This window comes from Anser brachyrhynchus, assembly GCF_964034855.1.
Source record: "Anser brachyrhynchus genome assembly, chromosome: 1".
NCBI classification, from domain to species: domain Eukaryota; kingdom Metazoa; phylum Chordata; class Aves; order Anseriformes; family Anatidae; genus Anser; species Anser brachyrhynchus.
This window is the reverse complement of record NC_137694.1, coordinates 157,218,136-157,239,325: the sequence shown is the minus strand read 5'-3', so window position 1 is coordinate 157,239,325 and position 21,190 is coordinate 157,218,136. Positions and strand designations below refer to the sequence as shown.

The following is a 21,190-nucleotide window of genomic DNA, read 5'->3' as shown; positions in this document are numbered from 1 at the left end:
CTTACGATGCAGTTGGATGAATCATTCCAGCTGCTACCAAGTTCCAGTAAAAGATTACCATCCCACCCTTTCTGCATTGCTTGTCATTACTACATGTTAAAAATCAGTGCTGTTCCAACTGGGCAACTTTTCCTTGGCCCAGCGTTGGGGAAGATTCAAACTAGAAAAATCCTTTCCACAAAAAAAAGGGAGGAGGTTAAGTCTGTTTTTATGCCAGATCATTTTGGATAGTCGAGTTATGGAGTGATCAAATCAACAACTCAGCCAGCAGAACTGCAGGTAACTCCTGGAGGGCAGTGGGGGGAAAGAGTGAGGATGACAACAGGCAGCCAGGTCAAAGCCAGAGCTGGTGACCTCTTTACATCAGCTCTAACTGCACGTGCCTGATTTAGCAGCTGGTTTCATTAAACAAAAGATACTGGGTATGGTTTAACGGACAGTCATATCCCTAGGCTCAGGTAATGATATATGCAGAAAGGAGAGAGACATCAAGTCACAAACCTCGTTTGAGAAATGCAATTCACCAAGAAAATGTAAGTACCTCTCTGAAACCCAGGAGCTGAGTATCCCAGGAAATAGAGCCGATGACAGCTCCCTGGTGACATGAAGGGTCATTTTTAGTGCAAGAGCATAGCTGTAAGACCAGGAAATGGGACACCTGTGTTGTAGGTTTTCAGCTCCAAGGTTTTGCTCCACTGATCCTGTTTTACAGGAAGGTGCACTAAATTGTCTGCTGGAGATGGATCATTCCGCAATCTCCCTGTGTAATCGGGGCCACTGTGTGCAGGAACATGACATTCTTGGGAACTAACAAAAACTCTTCGTGATGCAACTTGTGGTGACTCAAGAGCTCTCTTATAGAGATGTTGCACTGGCAGGAAGGAAGCTCAGGCTTCGGTCAGACCTCAAGTCTTTTAGATGTTTTTTTTTTTATCTACAGGTTATTTAACATCAAATTCATAGCCACCCCTGAACCAGGGTTTGAAGGGAGTGTTCCACTTTCCAGGCTCAGCCTTAAATAGAGTGGAGGAGACTACTCCAGGCAAAAGCACTAAACAAGAACGCTGCTGGCTGGAAGAGCCTTCTGTGATGCAGGAAAGAGTTCAAACCTCTTTGGAGCACTTAAGAAGCCAACACTCCAACTCTGTGAGCTACTATGAAAGGCTAATCCCGTTCTATCAGCTATGGTTTGCACGCATTCAGTATCAAAGAAACGTTCAGGGTGGAAACAACATCAAGAGATATCTAGTCCAACCTCCTGCTCGAAGCAGGGTCAGCTCTGAGGGCAGATCACGCTGCCCCGTGCTTTATGCAGCTGAGCTCTGACTATCTCAGTGGATGGAGCCTGCACAATGTCTTCAGACAACCTGCTCCTCTGCCTCACTGCCCTCATGGTGAAAAGTTTTTCATACCCAGTGCAAACCTCTCCTTTCAACTTACACCTGTTATCTCTCTCCCCCCACCATGCACTACTATGAATAGCCTGATTCCGTCTTTTTTGGTAACATCCTCACAGGCACTGGAAGGCAGCTATAAAGTCCCTTCTAACCCTTCTCCTTCTCATGTTGGAAATGTCTGGTCTCCTCAGCCTCATCTCACGGGGAGACCTCTCCTCATAGTCCCCAGACTGGCTTAGTGGCCCCTCCACTGAACTCACTCCTGTTTGTTAGCATGTTTCCCATATTTGGGGTTCCAAAACTGGATTCCAGATATAGTCTAACAAATGCTAAATGAGGGGGATAACCACATCTCTCTTTCTACTGCCTGTGCTCCCGTCAACAGGGCTCAGGATGCTGTTGGCCTCCTTTGTTGCCCAGGCCCCCACTGTTCCGTCTGAGGACCTAAAATCACATGCACACTAAGCAAAGTGGCATACGCCAAATACTTCAGTGGGAAAAACACCATTAAGCATGTAAGTACGCAAAACAGGGCAATTTTAAGCACTAAAGTTTCATCTCAAAAGCAGGTTCCTAAGCTGCTCAGCAGGAGTGTTATTGACAGTTTGGTTAGAGATGGATGCATAAACTAGATTGGAAAACAGTGTTTATGTTCCTTTGACCTGACCCTAAAATACAAGAAAAGATTTATATAGAAGGTCACAGTCCTCTTTGTATAGTGAAACTTGTATATGTAGTTTATAAAGATGCCTTTTAATATAAAATTTAACCAACTACGTGTTCTCTTACTACCAGCTACTGACAAATTGATTTGGCCAAATAAGTAGCAAGATGAAAATACTACAAAACAGGAAATTCAAATCTAGAGCTGCCTCCTTGGAAGGTGTGTTTCCTCAGTCACAGTTTAATGGGCTCAACACAGAGTTAAGTGGGCAAGTTTCTATGGCATGTGATAAACACACAGTCAGAAAAGATCATCCGGTCTGTTTTGGTCTGAAAACTTAGCAGTCCATAAATGAGAAAAAAGCCACAGGATATACTCGTATACTTTATGACAAGGAAATTCAAGGTCTTACCTAACAAACACCAAATTGCAAACTTGCGTTCTGCTGCACCTTGAAGAACATTCTAATACGGAGTATTTAATTGACAGATAGTAAAAAGTGCAAACCTAAATCGTATTTCTTTTCTTGCAGAATACTAATATTTTATACCTTCTGGTCATGTTAATACTGTTTTTATGTTTAAGCCCTGAGTGCCACTCAAAGTAAAAAAGAAGAGGGATTTACAGAACTTTTCCAAGATGATCATTTAGATATTAATTATCTCTGCCCACTCCTAGCACATTACTTAATATTAAACACTTCATAATATAACTTGTCATCCCCCCCCCGCCCCTTAAAGTTGGAATCCAGAAAAATGTCAAAATGATTCTTTAAATATTCTTATCAGGCACACTTTAAAATGTTTATCTTAGACATTGTTAAAACATAAGCACGGGTATTTCAAATTATATTACAGCCCAAAGTAAACTCTCAAAATCTAGACAGATAATAACTTTTTTGTTCTAACAGAGAAATTTTACCCTAAAGAGACAAATGCACAGCTCCTACTGATTTTAATGTACATTATATACATGTCGCTGAGGGCAAAAGATATTTCCCTCCTACAAAGCAAGCATTTGATTTTTCACATCAATTCATCACAAACCTGAGTGGAGGTCTTGGTGTGCATCAAACAGTTTTTGAAATCTTTCCTCTGCTTTCAAAGCCCGAATAGTCCAAAGTCCCTGGAGGGATGATGACAAGTGGGAGAACACTGGACTTCGAGCTACAAAGGGAAATGAGAGTAACGTAGCAATAGCTGACAGGCAACATTTAATTCTTTTTGTACCACACTAATCTTTAATCCTTTGTATTTAACCATACAAGTTACTGTACTGCATACTTTTAGAATAAATATGCTATATCTTTGACCAAAGTCCTCTTACTCTGTCAGAATCAGACAGGCAAATTAATCTATACAAAAATGTCTTCAATTTTTAACAATTACTGTCACTGAAGAAATTCTTTGAGCTTTATTAATGACATGAGGCAAACATGTTTGTTGTTGGTAATGCTTAATAGTTCCTAACCTAGTCAAGTTAACGTCAGGCACGAGAATCAGATTACGTCAGCCACACCATTAGTATATGCGTGTAAGACCAGTGACTTAGCATGCTCATAACTAACTTTACTTATAGATTGTTAAACTGACATACCTAAGGTTTATCATTACATGAAACAGGAGTTAAGCATGTAATTCACTGGTTGAGAAGAAAGGCAATAAGGAAGCTATTTTCATAACAAAAGAATCTTTGATGGATTGTCTATAAAATGCTAGCATTTCACATAATAGTAAGCAGGGTTCAAACTAACATCAAGTCCCACCAAGCTACATACTTGTGGATTCTAGACGTTTAATATCTCTTGAAGTGTCTAAGAAATATCGTCGAAGAAAAATGAAAAGAATAAATAGTGGAATTAAGGGGATGAGTATCCAAGGAATCACTGCCACAGCCACAGCTACCACACCAAAAATCTGTAGGAGAGTCTGCAACACAATAGAAACAAAATTAAAAAAATTATTTGCCAGAAGAACTTAATTTAGAACATGTATAAAACTGTTTAACACTATTGAAACGCTTAAATGTTTAAACAAAACTACCAAATTTTAGAGTGGATGCATTGCGTAACATGAACTACATCTAATTTTAAGCAACTTGAAGAATTTACAGTAATACATAAATTGACTAATTGTGCAGTTTATGGTTTTCTTATTAATTGCTTTTTATTTAAGAAACATCTTTACAAAATTCATCGACTGAACATTAGCATCTCACCGTATGGGCTATTCTGTGACTGCTGTAACAAAATAGAAAGTAATTAATGGAATAGACAAATCATCTTTTATGAACCCAAGCGATCTGGTGAATGAATCAGTAATTATTTTTACTCCAGGTAAAAAGAAAGACAGTTGAAAGACTGATTTTCAGTTAAAAGACTTGACAACTGAAAGACTGACTTTCAACAGACTTGTAAGTCTTTAACAGAAACAACTATGCCTCATATAAGAAGAAAACATGGTATCAGAGAAAGTAAATTTTCTCTTTCCAAAGGACTGTATTGTGAAATGTTACAAATAAGAAGAAAATGTCAAACATTGCAATGAAAAGCTTCACAAGAGGCTAGTTCTACCAGGTTCACTTAAGAGTACAAGATGGATGGCTGGGCTAGGCCTGAATTTACTCTTAGAAAACTAGATACAGGGTGGAATGAAATTTCGTTGTTTAGGTAAGTGGATCCCAGTCCAAATTTTTCAATTTTTGTTTTGTTCAATTTTTTTTCCCAATTTTTCAAATTTTATGTTAAAAATGTAGACCACTGCAGACCATTTTACATCCTTCACATCAAACTTTCGGTTTGAATATATTGTGAAAAAAACAGTATCTGCACACAAATTCCTTTCAGGACACCAGCTCGGGGATTGCTGGCATACTGAAATCGGTGTGTGCTTATTTGCTCCTGGAAAAAGAAAAAACAAACAAACAAACAAACAAAAAACAAACGTACAATGAAACACACAAAACAGAAACCCACCCTGTACAAAAAAACAGACCACAGAAATTCTAGTTCAATGCTAAATTCTCGTATTATATTCATTAACACATTTTTTTAGAGCTGTCAGTATTTTCCAAAACATCTCTTCTTTAAAGACTGTATAGAAGCCACCTTCTTCATCATCACATATGATGCCTAAGCGGATTCCAGCAGAATTTTCTCTTTGCTTGACTTTTGGATGCCAAAAATGTATTAGAGACCATCATATCCTGAGAACGTGTGTCTTGCAGGCTTCTGTCCCATTATCGATGCATGAAGTTGGAAAAGTTAAGCAACAAAACAGCTCAGACTGGATAGCAGCGAGCTACCTGGATTTTCAAATGCTTTAGGTGGAACTGCATATCAAACAATGTGTTTCCTGTTACGCTTCTGGTAGCCTCCCCACACCCTGTGCAACCAAAACTGAGCACAACCTTTTCCCCTACATTTGTGCTTTCTCGAGGTTTCTCCGACTTTACCCTAATTTCACCTGACCAAAGAGCAAACCCACACACCTTATGCATTACAACTGCATGAGTCAGCACAATTTAAGTCTTAGGCTCTAGGCAAGATCTTAGCTCATGATAGAAGATTTATCAGCGTAACAGCCTCGCATGTCATAGATCCTCAAAGCACATTACAGGGTCCCATAAATCTATTAAGGAAAATAGCTACAGGGTAGGTGTGGGGCAGGAGCTCTGAAGGAAGCTGTATTGTACTACTCCACTGCTCATCAGTGGGCGAACTTATCGATGGCATCATGTTGTTCGACCTTCTAGATACACAGAGTAGATTGCAAACATTTTACCTAGATTTCATCATGGAGAGGTAAGGTGGCAGTGAGAGTGCATGGTATTTCACTCGGATCAATTACGCGAATGGTTATGTCAGCACAAAGCAAAACAAAGCACCCTGACTCCTCAGCAGCGCTGCTGTCAGCCCTTCCCTACACGTTCTACTTCTCCAGCATTCATCAGAACCCCACGAGCTATTTTGGTTTTATTGTGAAGACGGGATAAGAAGGGAAATGCAGATTCTTGACCTCCTTCAAATTTTCTACTGTCTAGACCACTGCTTCCCCCAATATTACTCTTTGCCTCTGCCAAGCCTTTCAGCCATCCACATTACCTAATTTCTGAAGGCTCCCTCACCTCCATCCTCAACAGAGATCCAAGACAGTTCCTTCCCTCTGACAACACACTCCCAAATCTGGTTTATACATCTCCTGCCTTCCCCTTCTCCCTCAGTAACCTCTGCTGTACTGAGAGTCAATCCGTCTGATTCCTACGCAGGCACGAAAAGCAGTCTCTGTTCTGCTTCCTCACACTATCAGCCACAAACAAAAAGCGAAACATCGAGGAAAGCTGCTTCAAGGAAAAGAATTACGAGGAAAATAAAACATTTCTTAAAAAAAAAAAGATGCTAAACTCAAGTTTTAGTGATAATAATCTACAATATGTTGCAAAGTGCCGGTAGAGGTGGGAGTAGGACTATTAGGATCCAGCTCATGTAAACAAAGCCTTGCTACGACGAAAATACAGGGAAGGAAAAGATGGTTAGGATGACTAAAATAAAAATCTGACACCGCCTTTGGAAGGAATTTTAGATGAGCCTGCACCACCTTATCATTATAAAAATTTATGATAGGGTGGATCAGTCATGTGTGTTGTTTTTTGGAAAACCAAACTTGCATATAAATTAACTCTTAATGAAGCAGTCTGAAAGCCAGACACAACTATTTGCAGACTGTAATCATGCAGCTACTGTGTGAGGTAAGGCAAAGGTTCTAGTTCCTGAGTTTCACAACAGACAACCAACCTCTTCGGCTGAACTTCTAGCAGAATCGCCGCGTGCTAGCAGGAGGACCCAAGAAAATCAGCAGGTTGACGATAATGGTAACACGAGCAGTCAGACCGCTCTCTTCTCTGGAGACGAGCAGTGACCTAGGTAGCCAGTTTACACAGCAAGAAACGCTCAGGGCTGGGTATCTAGACCTTGTCTAGCAGAATCAGCTTAGGGTTGAAAATCAAAAGGCTAAGCACAAGAGGAAATTTCCCTACATCAAAGAAATACAGCCTATAAAATCAGCACCTTTTATCGTGTTTCTTAATTGCAGCATTTAAAAGTATTTTTTTAATGACTGTGCAAAAAACAATACCCAAATTAAAAAAAAAAAAAAAGAGCCGAGTAATTATGTTTTATAGCTATCTACACGGTACTGGAAACAGAACCATCTTACACAAAAATCAACAGATGCAGATGCTACCAGGACTGAAAAGCCCTGGATGCGAGGGAAAAACTAATTAATTTGCTTCCAAATGTGTCCACGTTCAAATCTGCTTCAGTTTCCCTGGAGAAAGAAGAATGTCACACTCATGGACCAGTCCTTAGAGCACGTACTTTATCCTGAGAATATAGAAAAGCCTGTGCTGTTTCTGTTGGGGTCATTGCCTTGCTTGCAGAAGTCCTGAGAGGCTTTCCTCACGCGTTGGTCAGCCACAACATTCACTGTAGCTTATTTTTCCTCAAGAAACCTCCTGTCTTACTGCAGTCCTCCTCAGAGCAAGCATAGCCTCCTATACGCCTCTGGGGAAGTGAATGCTCTGATCAGCACATTCATGTGTGAAACACGTGCCTTCCCTTCATCTTCTGATGATCTACGTATTTGTAACTCTTACAGATACTCTGAGTGATATCCTGGAGTTTCTGTCTCCAAAAGGTTTTGCTGTAGGAAGAACAAGGTATTTCTGCACAACAACCACACAACAGAAAAAGCATTTAACGCAAGGTAATGAAACGGTAAGAAAAGAACCATAAAAATCTGGAAAAACATGAGATCTGCAAATCTCAAGCTATAAGCCTTTCCCTTTGTTACATAAACTACACCATTTAGCTAATGACAGAAATCTTACAAGAAATTGTAAACCATTTGGAGCCATTCATTAAAGTCAACAGACTGAAATGCACAGGTAAAATTTGGAGAGTTCAAGCTGTCTCAGAAGAACGTCCACCCTTCCACCCACAGATCACTGCCACTCTGTACCAGCTGTGCCCCGAGCTCAGTATATCATGCTTGACTTTGAAAAACACAAGTGGAGCCCACGAGGTGGGATTTGAGACTCAGAAACCTGAATGTAGGGGTCCACATGTGAGCTACACAGCTAAGCTCCTGTCCCATTTACCTAAGTTTACAAAGTGATAGAGCTAGCCTTGACATGGACACCCAGTGACCCAACAGTGGGCTGAAACACTCAACTAACTGTATCGACCAGGTGCCCTCTGACTGCAGCCCAAGCATCTACAACCCAACAGGCAGACACCTGAATTTTGATGACTGAACGTGCTGTCAATTCCCACCCAAGAACTGCAGTGATCCAGCACTGGTTTTTATCAACATTTAAGTGGAAGTCAAAACACACCTCCCCCCAGCTCCTCTTCCCTGGACCCTAAAATGCGCTTCCAAGGATTTATCAGCCCATGGACACTGCCAGGAAGCCATACTAATTTAATAACAGCAACTGTTCATAAACAGGATTTCGAGTTAGCAGCCTTAACTGCATTAACGTAGGGCACTCTCAGTCAGGCTCTGCTGTCTGAAACAAAGCCAGGTCAAGAAACTACAAAACCCCACTCTGTCCGTACACGCTTGGCATCCCCTTCCTCCTCCCCTTCCCCTGGCTAAAATTATTTCCTCATTGGCTCTGCCAAATAACTGCACGCACAATCAATCCCTGATCCGGTTCTGACATTCTCCTTTTCCTTGAACGCTTCTTTTTTGGTTTTTAGTTTGGTTTTGGACGTGCTTTGTCAAACCAGACTGTTTGGACCGACCGTCACGCAGCTCTGTTAAAGCCCAACTGTGTGCGCGGTTGGCTGTGCTGGCACGCCAGAGGACAAGCTTCCCCGGTGAGGAGACGTCCTAATGAGCAGACCAGAGCTCGGACCAGCTGCATCCAGCGCAGCATATCTAACCACACTGTAGATTTTTACATATTTTTTTTTCTTCTTTATTGCTAAAACAGAAAACATCCACACAGAAACCCATTACCTCCGTACAGTAATCCTCGGACATAAACAGCCCTACTTTGTTTTACTCAGATAAAGTGACCAGTTGTGTAGCCTTGTCTTGTCTTTAAACTATCTTTTGAATAAAATCTATGTTTTTTCTTTCCAAACTGATTTAAAAAGGTAGAAATATGGTTGTTTACATTATTGCTCGCATCAAACCATCAGCAAGAGATTTGTCTAGAAAAAGCAAGACTTACGAGTAGAGGAGGAAAAATGTTGCATATAACTCCAACATTTGAAAGACATCTCAGACACGGTCGAGTGACACGAATCCTCGACAGGAATGACAGCCCTCAGTCAGCGTTAATTTAACCTTAGGAAAATGTACATCCACAAGAAGATTTGGGAATATAAAGACAAGACAAGACAACCAAAGCACTGAAAGTGGGGAAAAAGGCATAGCTTGGGAAGAAATTAAAATTTTAATTTCAGATAAAGTGATTGAAAGAAAAAAAAAACAAAACATAAGAGCTAAGTACTGCCAGCTCCACAAGCTTCAAAAACAGCAAGCTCATGTTATCTTGTATAAGATGCTCTCTCCTCCTCAGAATCTTGCTGTTAGTAATGATAAGCCCACGAGGTTATGTGACTAAATCCATGTCACTGCAAATGGCCTGAACACGTCTGTCAGATTTACCACGGAAACGTGTTTGAAATTAGCAATCACATCTTTAATGCTAATACCTTCTTTTTATTCTTGTCTCTATGAGATAGCCTTTCTGGATCATTGTTTTTCCAAGTGAACAAGCATACACTTAGCTCCTCAGGGTAGATGTTTTTTGTGCCACCAACATGCTTATTCATTTGACTTGGCATGCATTTTGCCAGTAAGTGAGAAGCCTTAATATTTGTTTGAGATCATGTTGAACTGTGTCCAAGTGTTCTTTAAAAAGTTTAACAAGTGGCCTTATAGCAAAAGGGGTGTTTTCTTTAATACACTGGCACTGCCACCATTCTGTTGTATTTAAACAGCATCCTATCATCACTAATCTTTCACTCCACAATAAATGTTAAAATAGGTTTTCTGGCACCTCGTGCTAAGATCTCATGCAGGTCTCAGCCCCAGCTCTCAAAAATCACCGTCCATACATTGTCTGAGACTTCCAAGTACTGATGCTTTAGAAACACATGCACAATCAAGCTCTGGAGTTTGTGACACTCAACATACTTGTCCTTTAAAACTTTGCACGAAATTCCTACATCATATAGAGGTTATTTTCCTTTTAACCATAAATTATCTTCACTCGTGTGTGAAGTTCGTCGTCAGGGCCCTTTGGCCATGGCAATAACTTAGTTCCAGCTAATACAGATTTTCCACGAAAACACAGGCTTTTATCGGAGCCAAAGTCCCAGCCCCTATTTACGCATCCCTACATGCGGTTCCTGTTCATACCCACTGCACGTGGAAGCCATCGCCTCCAATACTGACCTGTTCAGGAAATATACTACGGTGCCCTTTGTACCATGACAAATACATCGTCCCGCGAAACACCTCAGATGCCAAGCACAACTTCACATGGTCGTTTGAGGAAACAGCAGTAACCAGAGAGAGTGTACGACACGCGTACACGCACGCTTTGTTTTCTCAACAGCTCGTGCCAGAACCTGCCTGAAATAATACAGAAAAATGCCTGGCACCAGCCAACCCTCCCAGCGTCTCTCTTTTTCTCAGGTAGCGGAAAACATCCCTTCCCACCCTATCAGCTTAGGGCTTTTGTGATCTGTATGTAAACAAGGAGTCTAACACACCCCGTGCTCCCCCAGTAACACCAGCACGTGTGGTCACTGTGTTGGCCGATCCAGCTGCTCCGAGGTTCCCAGTGTGCTTTTATAACTCCTCTGCCAGTCCCTGCTGCCAAAGGGGAGGCATTTTTTAAAGGAAATTAAGAAATGGTTGGGCAATTTCTCTACCTCTCTACTACCTCTTTGAAGGCACTTCTAAAACTCTTCCCCAGCTGTGTTAGTCCAACACAGCTCCACTAAGCACATCAGATCCCTGACGAAATCAGAACGTTTCATTCAGCAATGGGTACGTTTCTCATTAGTACTACTACATGTGGTGCATTTCCTACTTCATTCTTACTCTTATGTTTAGTCTTTTATCAGCAAAGACTGACTGACCAATATTTGTCCTTGGTCTTATTCTGCTTACAACCCTTCTAAAAGGGGGTTTTCTTTCAGTCTTTTTTTTTTTTCTGGAGAATAAAATCAAAATTCAATAAATACTTCACTGCTTTCAGGATAACAGATTATAGGAGGCAGATTTCACAGCCAACACAAAATGCTACAAAAAAGCAGATACAAAAAGGGCAATTTGACACCTCCATCACAAAACGGCGGATACTGGGGTATTAAAAAGGGAAGGGACCACAGAAAGCAGTCAGGCTCCCATGGTCTCCCCAGGTAACATCTCCTATTGCCACTGCTGGAGAATGAACACTGATCAAGACAGGCCATCAGCATTACTTAGCATTCTTACGTGATAGTCCATTCATTTATTTGCTAAAATACTATCCACCGCCCCTGCAAGGGATTCCTCTGAACCAATGATGACATTAGTGTAACCTGTTTGTCTCTACTGTGCATATTTTTCCCCAGTTCTTCGAAATGTCTGGCAAAATTTTGCTTACCACAAATGCAGCTGCTCCGTATGTTGCAGTTTTGCCACTCCGGCTTTAAGCTATATGGACTTTTCCACCCCAGGCCTCTTGTCCTTAATGCCAGAGCAGCCCCCACCCTCCCTAAGAATACCTCATTTTCAACTTTGTGACCTTTCCTGCTCAGCCAAGCCTAATTGTTTGGCCAGAAGTCAGTTCAATGCAATCCCAGCAATTTTAAAAGCTTTCTGCTACATTTGAACTGCGGGCTCTCCTGTTATAAAGAATATCAGTTCTTCAGTAACACAGGCCTTCAGCCTGACATCAGTTACAAGCTTTTAAGCATTTTACTGTTTGTTCTTGCTATTTAAAATACACTACCTCCTGTTCTTCTCTGATTACTCCCCTTCCCAGCAGATGCAAAAAATGCTTTTTAGCCCATCTTTGTCCCCCCCCCCCCCCCAAACTTCCTAGAGCTTTGCAACTCCAGTAGCGCTATAAAACACTACTTTCCTATTCAGAATAAACTCTTGATTCATAATTCTGAAGAACTATATGCTGTTTTGCAGTCCCTTGGTGCTAGGATGCCCAACAGTGGCCTGACGTGTCCATCACCCACACCGTAACTCACCCGCACACCACCACACGTTTCATCCAGTTCAGCCATTCTCTACAGGTGCACGTAAGCAAATAAAAAGACCTCTTATGAGTTTATTTATTACAAACCATCCACGCATACACACCAGAGCAAACAACTGATACCAGGTCTGACCCTCAAATTCAGACTTCTATCAGCAAGACAACTGGATTTTTTTTCCTCATGTTATGTTATGCTGAACTAAAGAATGGACAATTTGATCAGATACCAAAGCCAGCACATTCTCCGTTTCAGAAGGGAAGATCAAAAACCTTTATTTTAGAATGAAAGGAGTGACTTTTATAAGAAGAGCTCTGATTGTTTAACCGTTAGACTGATTTCAAAACCCAGTGTGGAAAAAAAAAGAAAAAAAAAGAAAAAAAGAAAAAAAAAAGAAAGGAAGATGGAAAATGACTGTGGAAGATAATGCACTCAGCACCCTATTCTTCCACTGTTTGGGAACAGCCATCATCTAGCCCTTGAAAGAGTTTATCCCCACACACCGAATTTTACAATTTCAAGTGTGCAATCCAAATTAATCAAAAATTATAAGTGATACAAAGCTTGTAATGTAAATGTAAGACAAAGAGCTATACGCTTCCCAAGGAGATTTCACATTCTCAGTTCCCCAGTGAACTCTCCTCTTCTGCTGTGTGAAACTGCCCACGCTGCAGCCACTGTCTTTTGAAGAAGGAACTCACCCAGAATTTTCAAATCGGATGTGGAAGAGCTCCCCAGCCAGCCACAGTATCAGCATCGGATCTCACGAAAAGCATGAAAACAGTTCTTATATTCTGCATGCGATGTACACATAACCCTGGCAGCACGTTTTTATGAGATGCAGTCTTTTTTGCTGAAGATAATTCTTTGTCCCACATGTTTGTTTTGGGCATAAATATGCACCCTGATTTTAACACACGCACCAGTTATATGGCTTAATAATTCAAATTACCTCAAAGTTTCCCCTACCCTCTTGAATCAAAAGTAAAAGCTCCAGTCCTTTTGCCAAACAGCGAAATCCTACTTTGTTTGTAAGCACACACGTCCTATCTATAGCATATCAGTAGTTTAAGGCAATCTAGAAGATTTGTACTTATCACCATTTGGAACAGGATTGTTACACTATGACTGACAGCAGAATTAAAAGATTTCTAGCTACTGTGAAGTGTTAGAAATGTTAATGATCTTCATAAGTCTTTAAAAATAACAATCAGTTTGAGCTGGGGATGTGTTACAGTAACGCTTAAAAAGTCAGGTAAACATATATAAATAATAATAAAAATCCCCTCTCGGGCACCAAAAGGAAAAGTTGAACCAAAAAGAAAAAGTTCACTTATATCAGAGCACTTCACTGTCTTTCATAGTAAGAAAAGCAAACAAAAAAAATAACTTCCAACACATACAAACTGAATCTCTCTCTGAAATTCTTACGAATTACGCCTTAACCAAAAAGGGAGAAAATTCCAGATTACACAGAGCTGGGGCACGTTAGCGGACTTCCATACAACTCTACGGCTTTCTAGGAGCTGAGAATGTAATTGAGAGCAATCCTACAAAGAACACAGAGAAGTCAAATGGAGAAGAGCTGATTTAAGCCCGATCAAAATTTTATATGTACTGGTTTCAGTCAGACATACCAAAATACCGTAAGAAAAACTACATTTTTGTCTTTCTATCGCTAAGCCACAACCTGCAGAAAATTTTAGGTACATTAAGAGGAAGACTGCATCTTGCAAGACTTGTACGCCCTAGACAAAGAACACAGAATTCCAGTAAGTGAAAGCTGGCTTTATTTTTCTGAGAATTCCTATATTGAGAACGTCACTATTCCACATTTCATTGAAAAAAAGAAAGCAATAGCCCAGTAACAGAAGTAATATCTATATCTGCCATTCAAATTAAGTATAAAAAAAAAAGAGAGGAGATGAACAAGAAAAAGAGAATAGCAGTAAAGGACACACAAGGATGCAAGATGACAAAAAGGTAGTGGAATCACATTTTTCAATATTATTTTATCCTCTTATGTTAAATATGGGGTTATATCTTCCAATTTTATTAGTACAGCCCATACTACATAAATATAAACCCTAAAATACTTAAAAAGTTACATTATGTTCCCACAGTAATTAGCTTTGTTACTGCAGTGGTATCTATTGGCTTGACATTAATATGTGGAAAACGAGATACACATCAATTTTTATAAAAAATTCTATGCACCCATGTAAACAGGAAAAAAATAGGGTGAGGAAAAGGATTGGGATGGATTACGCATGATTGTGTGAAAACAGATCTTTAGCCTTCCTGAGAAAAACTGAGGTCCATGTAAACAGGAATTTAACTATTCGCAGTGACTCCGGACTTTACGTGCCTTATCTTATACACATATGAACGACGCGAGTACATACGCAGCTCATATGATGCAAGACATCCTTAAATTCAAAGGTACATGATGACAGGCCCAGAGTGAAGACCAGCCATAGCTTTGGCATAGATTATCTCCACTGCTGGTCGCCATCAAGAAGACTAATTGGCTACTGGGATTTAACAATTGAGGCATTCAGTGACAGAGGAGCAAAAGGTCAATAAAGAACTGCATTATTTAGACAAGTGTCTATGCTACACTCACAGCTCCTGCAGGTTGGGCCTGGAGACACAAGTGCAACCCAAGCCTCTCCCACCCTTCTTTTTGGGAAGGGGGGAGGGATGGACAATGACAGGGTGGGCTGGATAGACAGCGTTTCTTTTTGTTTGTTTCGAAAATAATCCCTTTTGAATTAAATGAATAAAAAAAAAGGCAAAATTGAAAGTACACACAAGTATCAAGTAACTATACCAGAAATTAATTTCTTTACAACGATCATTTCAATCTTCTTTCAAATTAGAGTTCAAAACCAACCAATGAAAAAAAAAAAGCCCTATTTTTCTTTCAGTTTTAATTGGCTTTTCATTACATACTAGCAGATGCTGTAATATGCATCTTGGAAACGCACAGCTAGAATTTTAGTTCGACGGGGGAAGTTCCATGAGATTTCAGTAGTCAGGGGCCAGCAAGCAACTTTTTTTTTTTTTTTTTAAACGATGTATTTATTATTTAAACCTCAGCACAACCGCAGAGTTTTGGGATATAACCATCATACAAAACTATCAGGACTCACCAGAAGGGTAACCAAAACGCGTCTCCAAGATACGGGTTTGCTCTGCGTACCAGGCTATAAAGAACTTGCTGACACTTAACGCAGATCTCACCACTGGTTGTGTTATCACAACGTATTTTACGATTATGTTTCACATGCAAACACACACAAAGAACTATTCTTTAACGAACACAAGCATCTCTTGAAACCATCTTGCACATACATACATACGTACAAACTTCACTAAACTGAAGAAAAAAAATTTTAAAAAAGTCCCTACCCCTCAGAGGAATCACAAAATAACAAAGTCATTGTTAAACTAAAAGATACTGGAATTCCTTCTACACACTTTCCCTGACATCTTCACACAATAAAATGCAGGGGTCAGCGGTACTGAAACAAGCAACGGCAGTTCCACTCTTTTGCACATACGAAACCAAGTGACCCAAGCTATTATTCCAGTCTGAGGCACTTTTTGTTCCTAATATCCAGATGCAGCAGCTTTCTTTTTTTTACCTCCTTTTATTTTTTTTTTTTTTTTAAATAAATGACTGTGGACACCTCCTTCACATTTTCCTTTTCTTCAGCATTTTCACTTCATAAAGCTGCAGTCAATGTGTTTTGTGTGTGGTGAGAAGGGAACGGCACATTCAGTGGTGGTCTCAGCCACAGCCTACATTGGTGGCTCAAGTAGTCTCAGGATTAGGTCTTTGTGTGTGATGAAAGGATATGAAAAGTCAGTTATTTAAACGCAGTCAAGCTGTTGATTTTGGGGAGGAAAAAGGTTTTGCAATTCAGTTTTCCTCAATAAATCACTGCCCTTTTCCAAGGGCAGCTGCAGATAGTTCACATGTTCACAGTGTTCTCCAGAAACAAAACAAATCATGATTTTCCCCCCCTCAGACCAACACAGGGGAAGAAATCAAAGTGAAGGGGCCATTGCATGAAGTTACTTAAATTCACTAGAAACTAAAGCAGAAAATCAACTCTGTTAAAAGGTAATGAGATCACTGAAGAATTAAAAGGACGAGAAGGTACAGGGGAAAAAAGACATCCTTTAAAATTTATCATTATAATTAACAGAAAAGAAGAATATACTTCAGCACTGGAATACACTTCAGCATCCTATATATATTCTGTCAGTTTATAGATACCATTTCCAACTAACAGCATATCACTTTGTGTGCTCATCCTCCATCACCTTGAGACCCCATTTCAAAGACGTTAAGCCTCTACAAATCTACCTCAAATCAAAGTGTGAGGCAGGTACTGAAAACAAGCCTTTGATGAGCCCTCACATATGTAGCACCCGCAATACCAGCCCCTTAGGAATATCTGGGCTAATGTGCATAAAATACTATTGAATGGACTGGATTCCTGATTCCTAATACTTTATCATGAAATTCTTTTATTCTCTTCCTTGATAGATATTCTCTCAAGCTAGCACAGTGTGTTTTATTAATGCTGCACTGAGTTAGATGTTGCTGTGCATTTTAACTGTGGTATTTCAAACTACAAGCCCCATACCTATCGGTGAAGTCCACATCAACAGGCAGGAGGAGGAAAAACAACTGGTTAAAACACTGAGTACCTCAGCTGGTATTTTCAGAGGAGCCTAAGAAAATTAGTTAACAAATTCCCAGTCATCTCAAATGGCACCTGACTTCCTTAGGTCCCTTTGAACTTATTTATAGGATGCTCAAGTTCCTATCAACCAAAGAAAGCATTTCTGCAATTAGTTATATTTGGGTAGCACTTTGAGGCTGTTGTCAGGTCTGCCCTCTGATTAAGCTAATAAATATATAAATATAGCATATAGGTCTAAATGAAGGAGTTGTTTAAATCCTCTTAGAAGGTTTTAAAGCACTGTAATGGCATTTATACAAGTAGACACATACCTGAAGAGATTTAAGATATGTCAAAATAGGTAACTCAGAATAGGAAAAAGGAGAACTGAGGCTAAGGAGGTTAACAGTACTAAAGCAAGGGATTAAAAATATGCAAGCTCACCAGCAAAAATACACCACCACTGCCAAACAAGTTCATTCAGCTCTTTGATTATCTGAGAAACAACCTACAAAACCTTAATTAAAATCTGATTTTACAAACATATTTAGTGCTGTATTTAGTAAAACAGTAAGCATTGTAGAGAACACAACATTGCTTTTCATTTTTCACACAGAAGAGCTTCTAGAAGGTAAGACAGGCTCATTTAGACCATTTGCAGGACTGAGGACTGTTTATTTTTTAATTTAATGAGCTCTGAACTGGGCTGTAAATTTACAATTTAAGGTATCTCAGTTGAAGTGTATAACTTACGTTTGGTTTCTTTTCAGTTTCTTTTTCAGCTGCTACCCACTGAGCTCTGTTCAACAGCCACATAGTTAAATATATCCATAAACATGTTCTTATAAAAGAGACTTCTTTTTGATTTACAAATCTTACAGATGCAGTAATTTCTACAAATAGATAGTCAACTGCACTAACGTGACATTTCTCATAAGCTGTTAAATTCCTAAGATGAAAGAGTGACTGCCTCCTCCTAGCAAGGATCTCTTTCCCTCAGTGTCTCCAAAAACAGGTATGCTATATTTTAGTGAACTTAAAACCTAAGGAAGAAAGGACGGAAGGAAACTCTAGACAGAGTGAGAGTTGCTAGTTTGGGAGCTATTGCAAAGCAGCAGTTCCACAAAATCTAACCAGGTTTTCAGAAAAATACACAAGACCTATGATGCATTTTTGAGCTTGCCACCAACCTTCTGGTTTCGCTTTAACAACTAAGCATACAGTAACTACCCACTGTCTTGAACATAACTGACTGTTTCTTCTTCATCCAATGGAAAACGTAAAAATTTGATTTTTTTACTTTAAGGAATTTATTTCCATCCAGTATAGCTGTCCAGACTAATCATGCTCATTATGACTGTAGTGCAGTGTATAAATCTTATTAGGGACTCAAAAAGAACATTATCAATTTCTAGCATTGCCTTAAAATCTGTACTGAATGTAATTATGAAATTCTCAAAACTAATAGATTTTAATTATTAATTTATAGGTATTTAAAGGGGCTCGTATTGTAGTTTTTGAGTGCCCAATCACATTGTGTTTATTTGTGCAGAAATGATACACACACTTGCTAATATAGTAAAAGGCTGGAAAGCTTCACAATGGTCTTAGCAATAACTCAGAAAAAGGACCACTTCTTCAATGCAAATCCGCTCAAGAAAAGCTTCTACACACAAAGTAAGATGAACCAGTTACTGCATTGTTTATGAAGTTTCACTTGATTCCTCCTGACAACCATTTAAACAATGAATGTTGGGAAATGTCTCTCAGAGAATCAACAACAATGGCTGGGATCAGAGCTTTTATATTTAGCTAATACTGTTTTTAGAAAGGAGAAAATATTTCTTCCTGAAGGGATTATAGGAGGTCTTATAAAAGACACCTGCAAACAAAACAACCGACAAAAGATCTCTATCATAATTGATAACAGTTATCCTTTGTAGAGATCTGTGCTTCTTCAGAAATAAATGTTATATCTTTGCTATCGAATTTCAAAAGGCATCAACTAATCAACAAGCTGACTGATCAAGAATTGTAAGTTTTCAAAAACCTGCCAAGAAGGAAGTGCTTTTGTCTTATGGATAGCAGCCTATTATTAAACAACAGCAAGTTCCTAAGTTTTCCTCCCTGATGCCAAAGAGTACAGGCAAATCTGAGTACAGAGCACTATTGGAGCATACTGGACATATAACATCTGCTTTTAAAAAAGAAAACTTACCACTTAAAACACAAGCTTTTGTATTTTAACAAAATGTTTTAACTTTTTTTTTTTTGTTCCTGACAATTTTTTAAATGGCGTAGTTAAAAGAAATGTACGAAGTAACCAGCATGAGGGGAAATCAGTTTACAGTATGAGCTTGAAAGAAGAAAACAATCACATTCACAATAACAGCCTTCACTCTTCTATCCCAGATCAGTTAAGTTTTGGTAATCATATACTGCCTGGAGTATGTGTACACTGGTCAAATTGCTAGGTTTTCCAATCCAGTTGTAGATGATTTGGTCCTCTGCTCGTGTACCACGCACACAGGTTATGTCCTTCCCCAGCTTGCTGCTGGAACAAAGCAGCCGGTTCTCTCAGAAAACAAAAACAAAAACCAGTGTGTGGTTCTCAAGACAATTTGCTTCAGGGTCTGCTCCCAAAAGGAAGTATGGACAAGACCACACCAATTTTGTCTCCCTCTGCTTACACAGTTCTCTAACATTTTCCCAGCAGATTTTGCATCCTCAGACAACCCCACATGCCTTTAAACCACATGACAGGGCATGCAAAACACCCACTCAGTTTCTTGCAATAAAAACACCATGCAAGTGGGCTGCAACACAACTCTCACGTTATTACATTATTACAAATGCACAGAACTAAGGAAAAAGGGTTAATCGTTTTATCTCAAGATTTCGGGACCCAGAGGATGCTCAGGCCAAGAGTGGTAGGTAGAATGTACATTATCCAGTCTTCTATAAAGATGACAAACCTGTGCAAACACCAACCCCTCTGCATTGCTTAGTCTAATAGAAAAGGACCTTTACGCAGAAGAAATGGTTTTGACTTTGTGGATACAACCCCTATGTAAAGAGAAGAGGGTAAGGATTGCATAACAGCCTGAACTTCCAGACAAAATGAAAGACATATACGTATCGTCCAAAGAGAGCTGAAATAAAGTACAATATTCTGTCTAATAAAGGATAGTTAATAAGACTGAAGAAAATCTGGAATCTCTGTAAACAGTAAAATATGAGTAGTATATTATAAAAAGATGTTTATATTTTACTTTCAGGAAATAATTTATCAGGGCCTTAAAAATGGAAATTCAAAGTCTTAATATTTGCTATAAGCAACTCCCTAACTCGCAAAAAAAAAAAAGGGGGGGGGGGGGGGGGAGGCAAAAAAAAAAGCAACAAAACCAACAAAAAAACAGCACTTGCCTCAATTGGTAGGTAAAATATATCACCTTCCTTTCTTCCCCCTAATGGTATGTGGCACTTGTAAAGCTTTGAAAAACACATACTTCAATTTTAAGAGCTTTACTAAACTAGGAAAAAGAGTTTATCTTAAGAAGTGTCTTTTTACTAACTCTTTGGAACCTTCTCCTCCCCCCCGTCTAGAGTTCAGAATAGCAATGTCATTAAGGTGCTTTTAAGAAACCTAAAATGCCTTTGGTTTCAGTTTAAAAACATCAAAAACAAGGTCGAAATCCTGATTAAGTTATCTCTAATAGATGAAGCAAAGTTAGCAATAGCACCTTAAGAAACATTTCTGACTGGAGCATTACAGGTCTGATCGACTGCGTGGATCTAGATGATCCTCTAAGTCATTTCTTTCTCTAGCCTCTATGATTCTGCGTATTCTGTGATTCATGTTACTTTGATACATTATGATCTTTTCTTTTTTTCTTGCAGCTTTCTGCAGAATTTTATAAGGAGGATTAACAGTTACTGCAACAGTAAAACTACCTTGGTGTCATATATAATCCTTTATCCTTTCATCATCATTGAAATCTCAGTGCTTTGTCCATCTTTTTTGTCTGCAGCAACTTATTTCACTTGTTCCTATTAAGGCTATTATATTCACACTATTACTACTAATCTTTTCTTTGTAAATAGCCACACCTATTTTAATCCAAAATGGTGTGGTAAGCATTTGATTCTTTGT

The 21,190-nt window shown here is 39.3% G+C and overlaps 1 protein-coding gene across 5 annotated transcripts in view; it reads right to left on the bottom strand.

The window, feature by feature from the left end:
- ABCC4 (ATP binding cassette subfamily C member 4 (PEL blood group)) overlaps positions 1–21,190 on the bottom strand; it is a 151,738-nt gene that overhangs the window by 46,661 nt on the left and 83,887 nt on the right. For all 5 annotated transcript variants that reach the window (XM_080606013.1, XM_080606011.1, XM_080606014.1 and 2 more), the window contains 2 exons: positions 3,839–3,989; positions 3,108–3,227 (listed from right to left, as the gene is read on the bottom strand). In XM_080606013.1, coding sequence (XP_080462139.1) covers positions 3,108–3,227; positions 3,839–3,989 — 271 coding nt within the window. The remainder of the gene's footprint in view (positions 1–3,107; positions 3,228–3,838; positions 3,990–21,190) is intronic.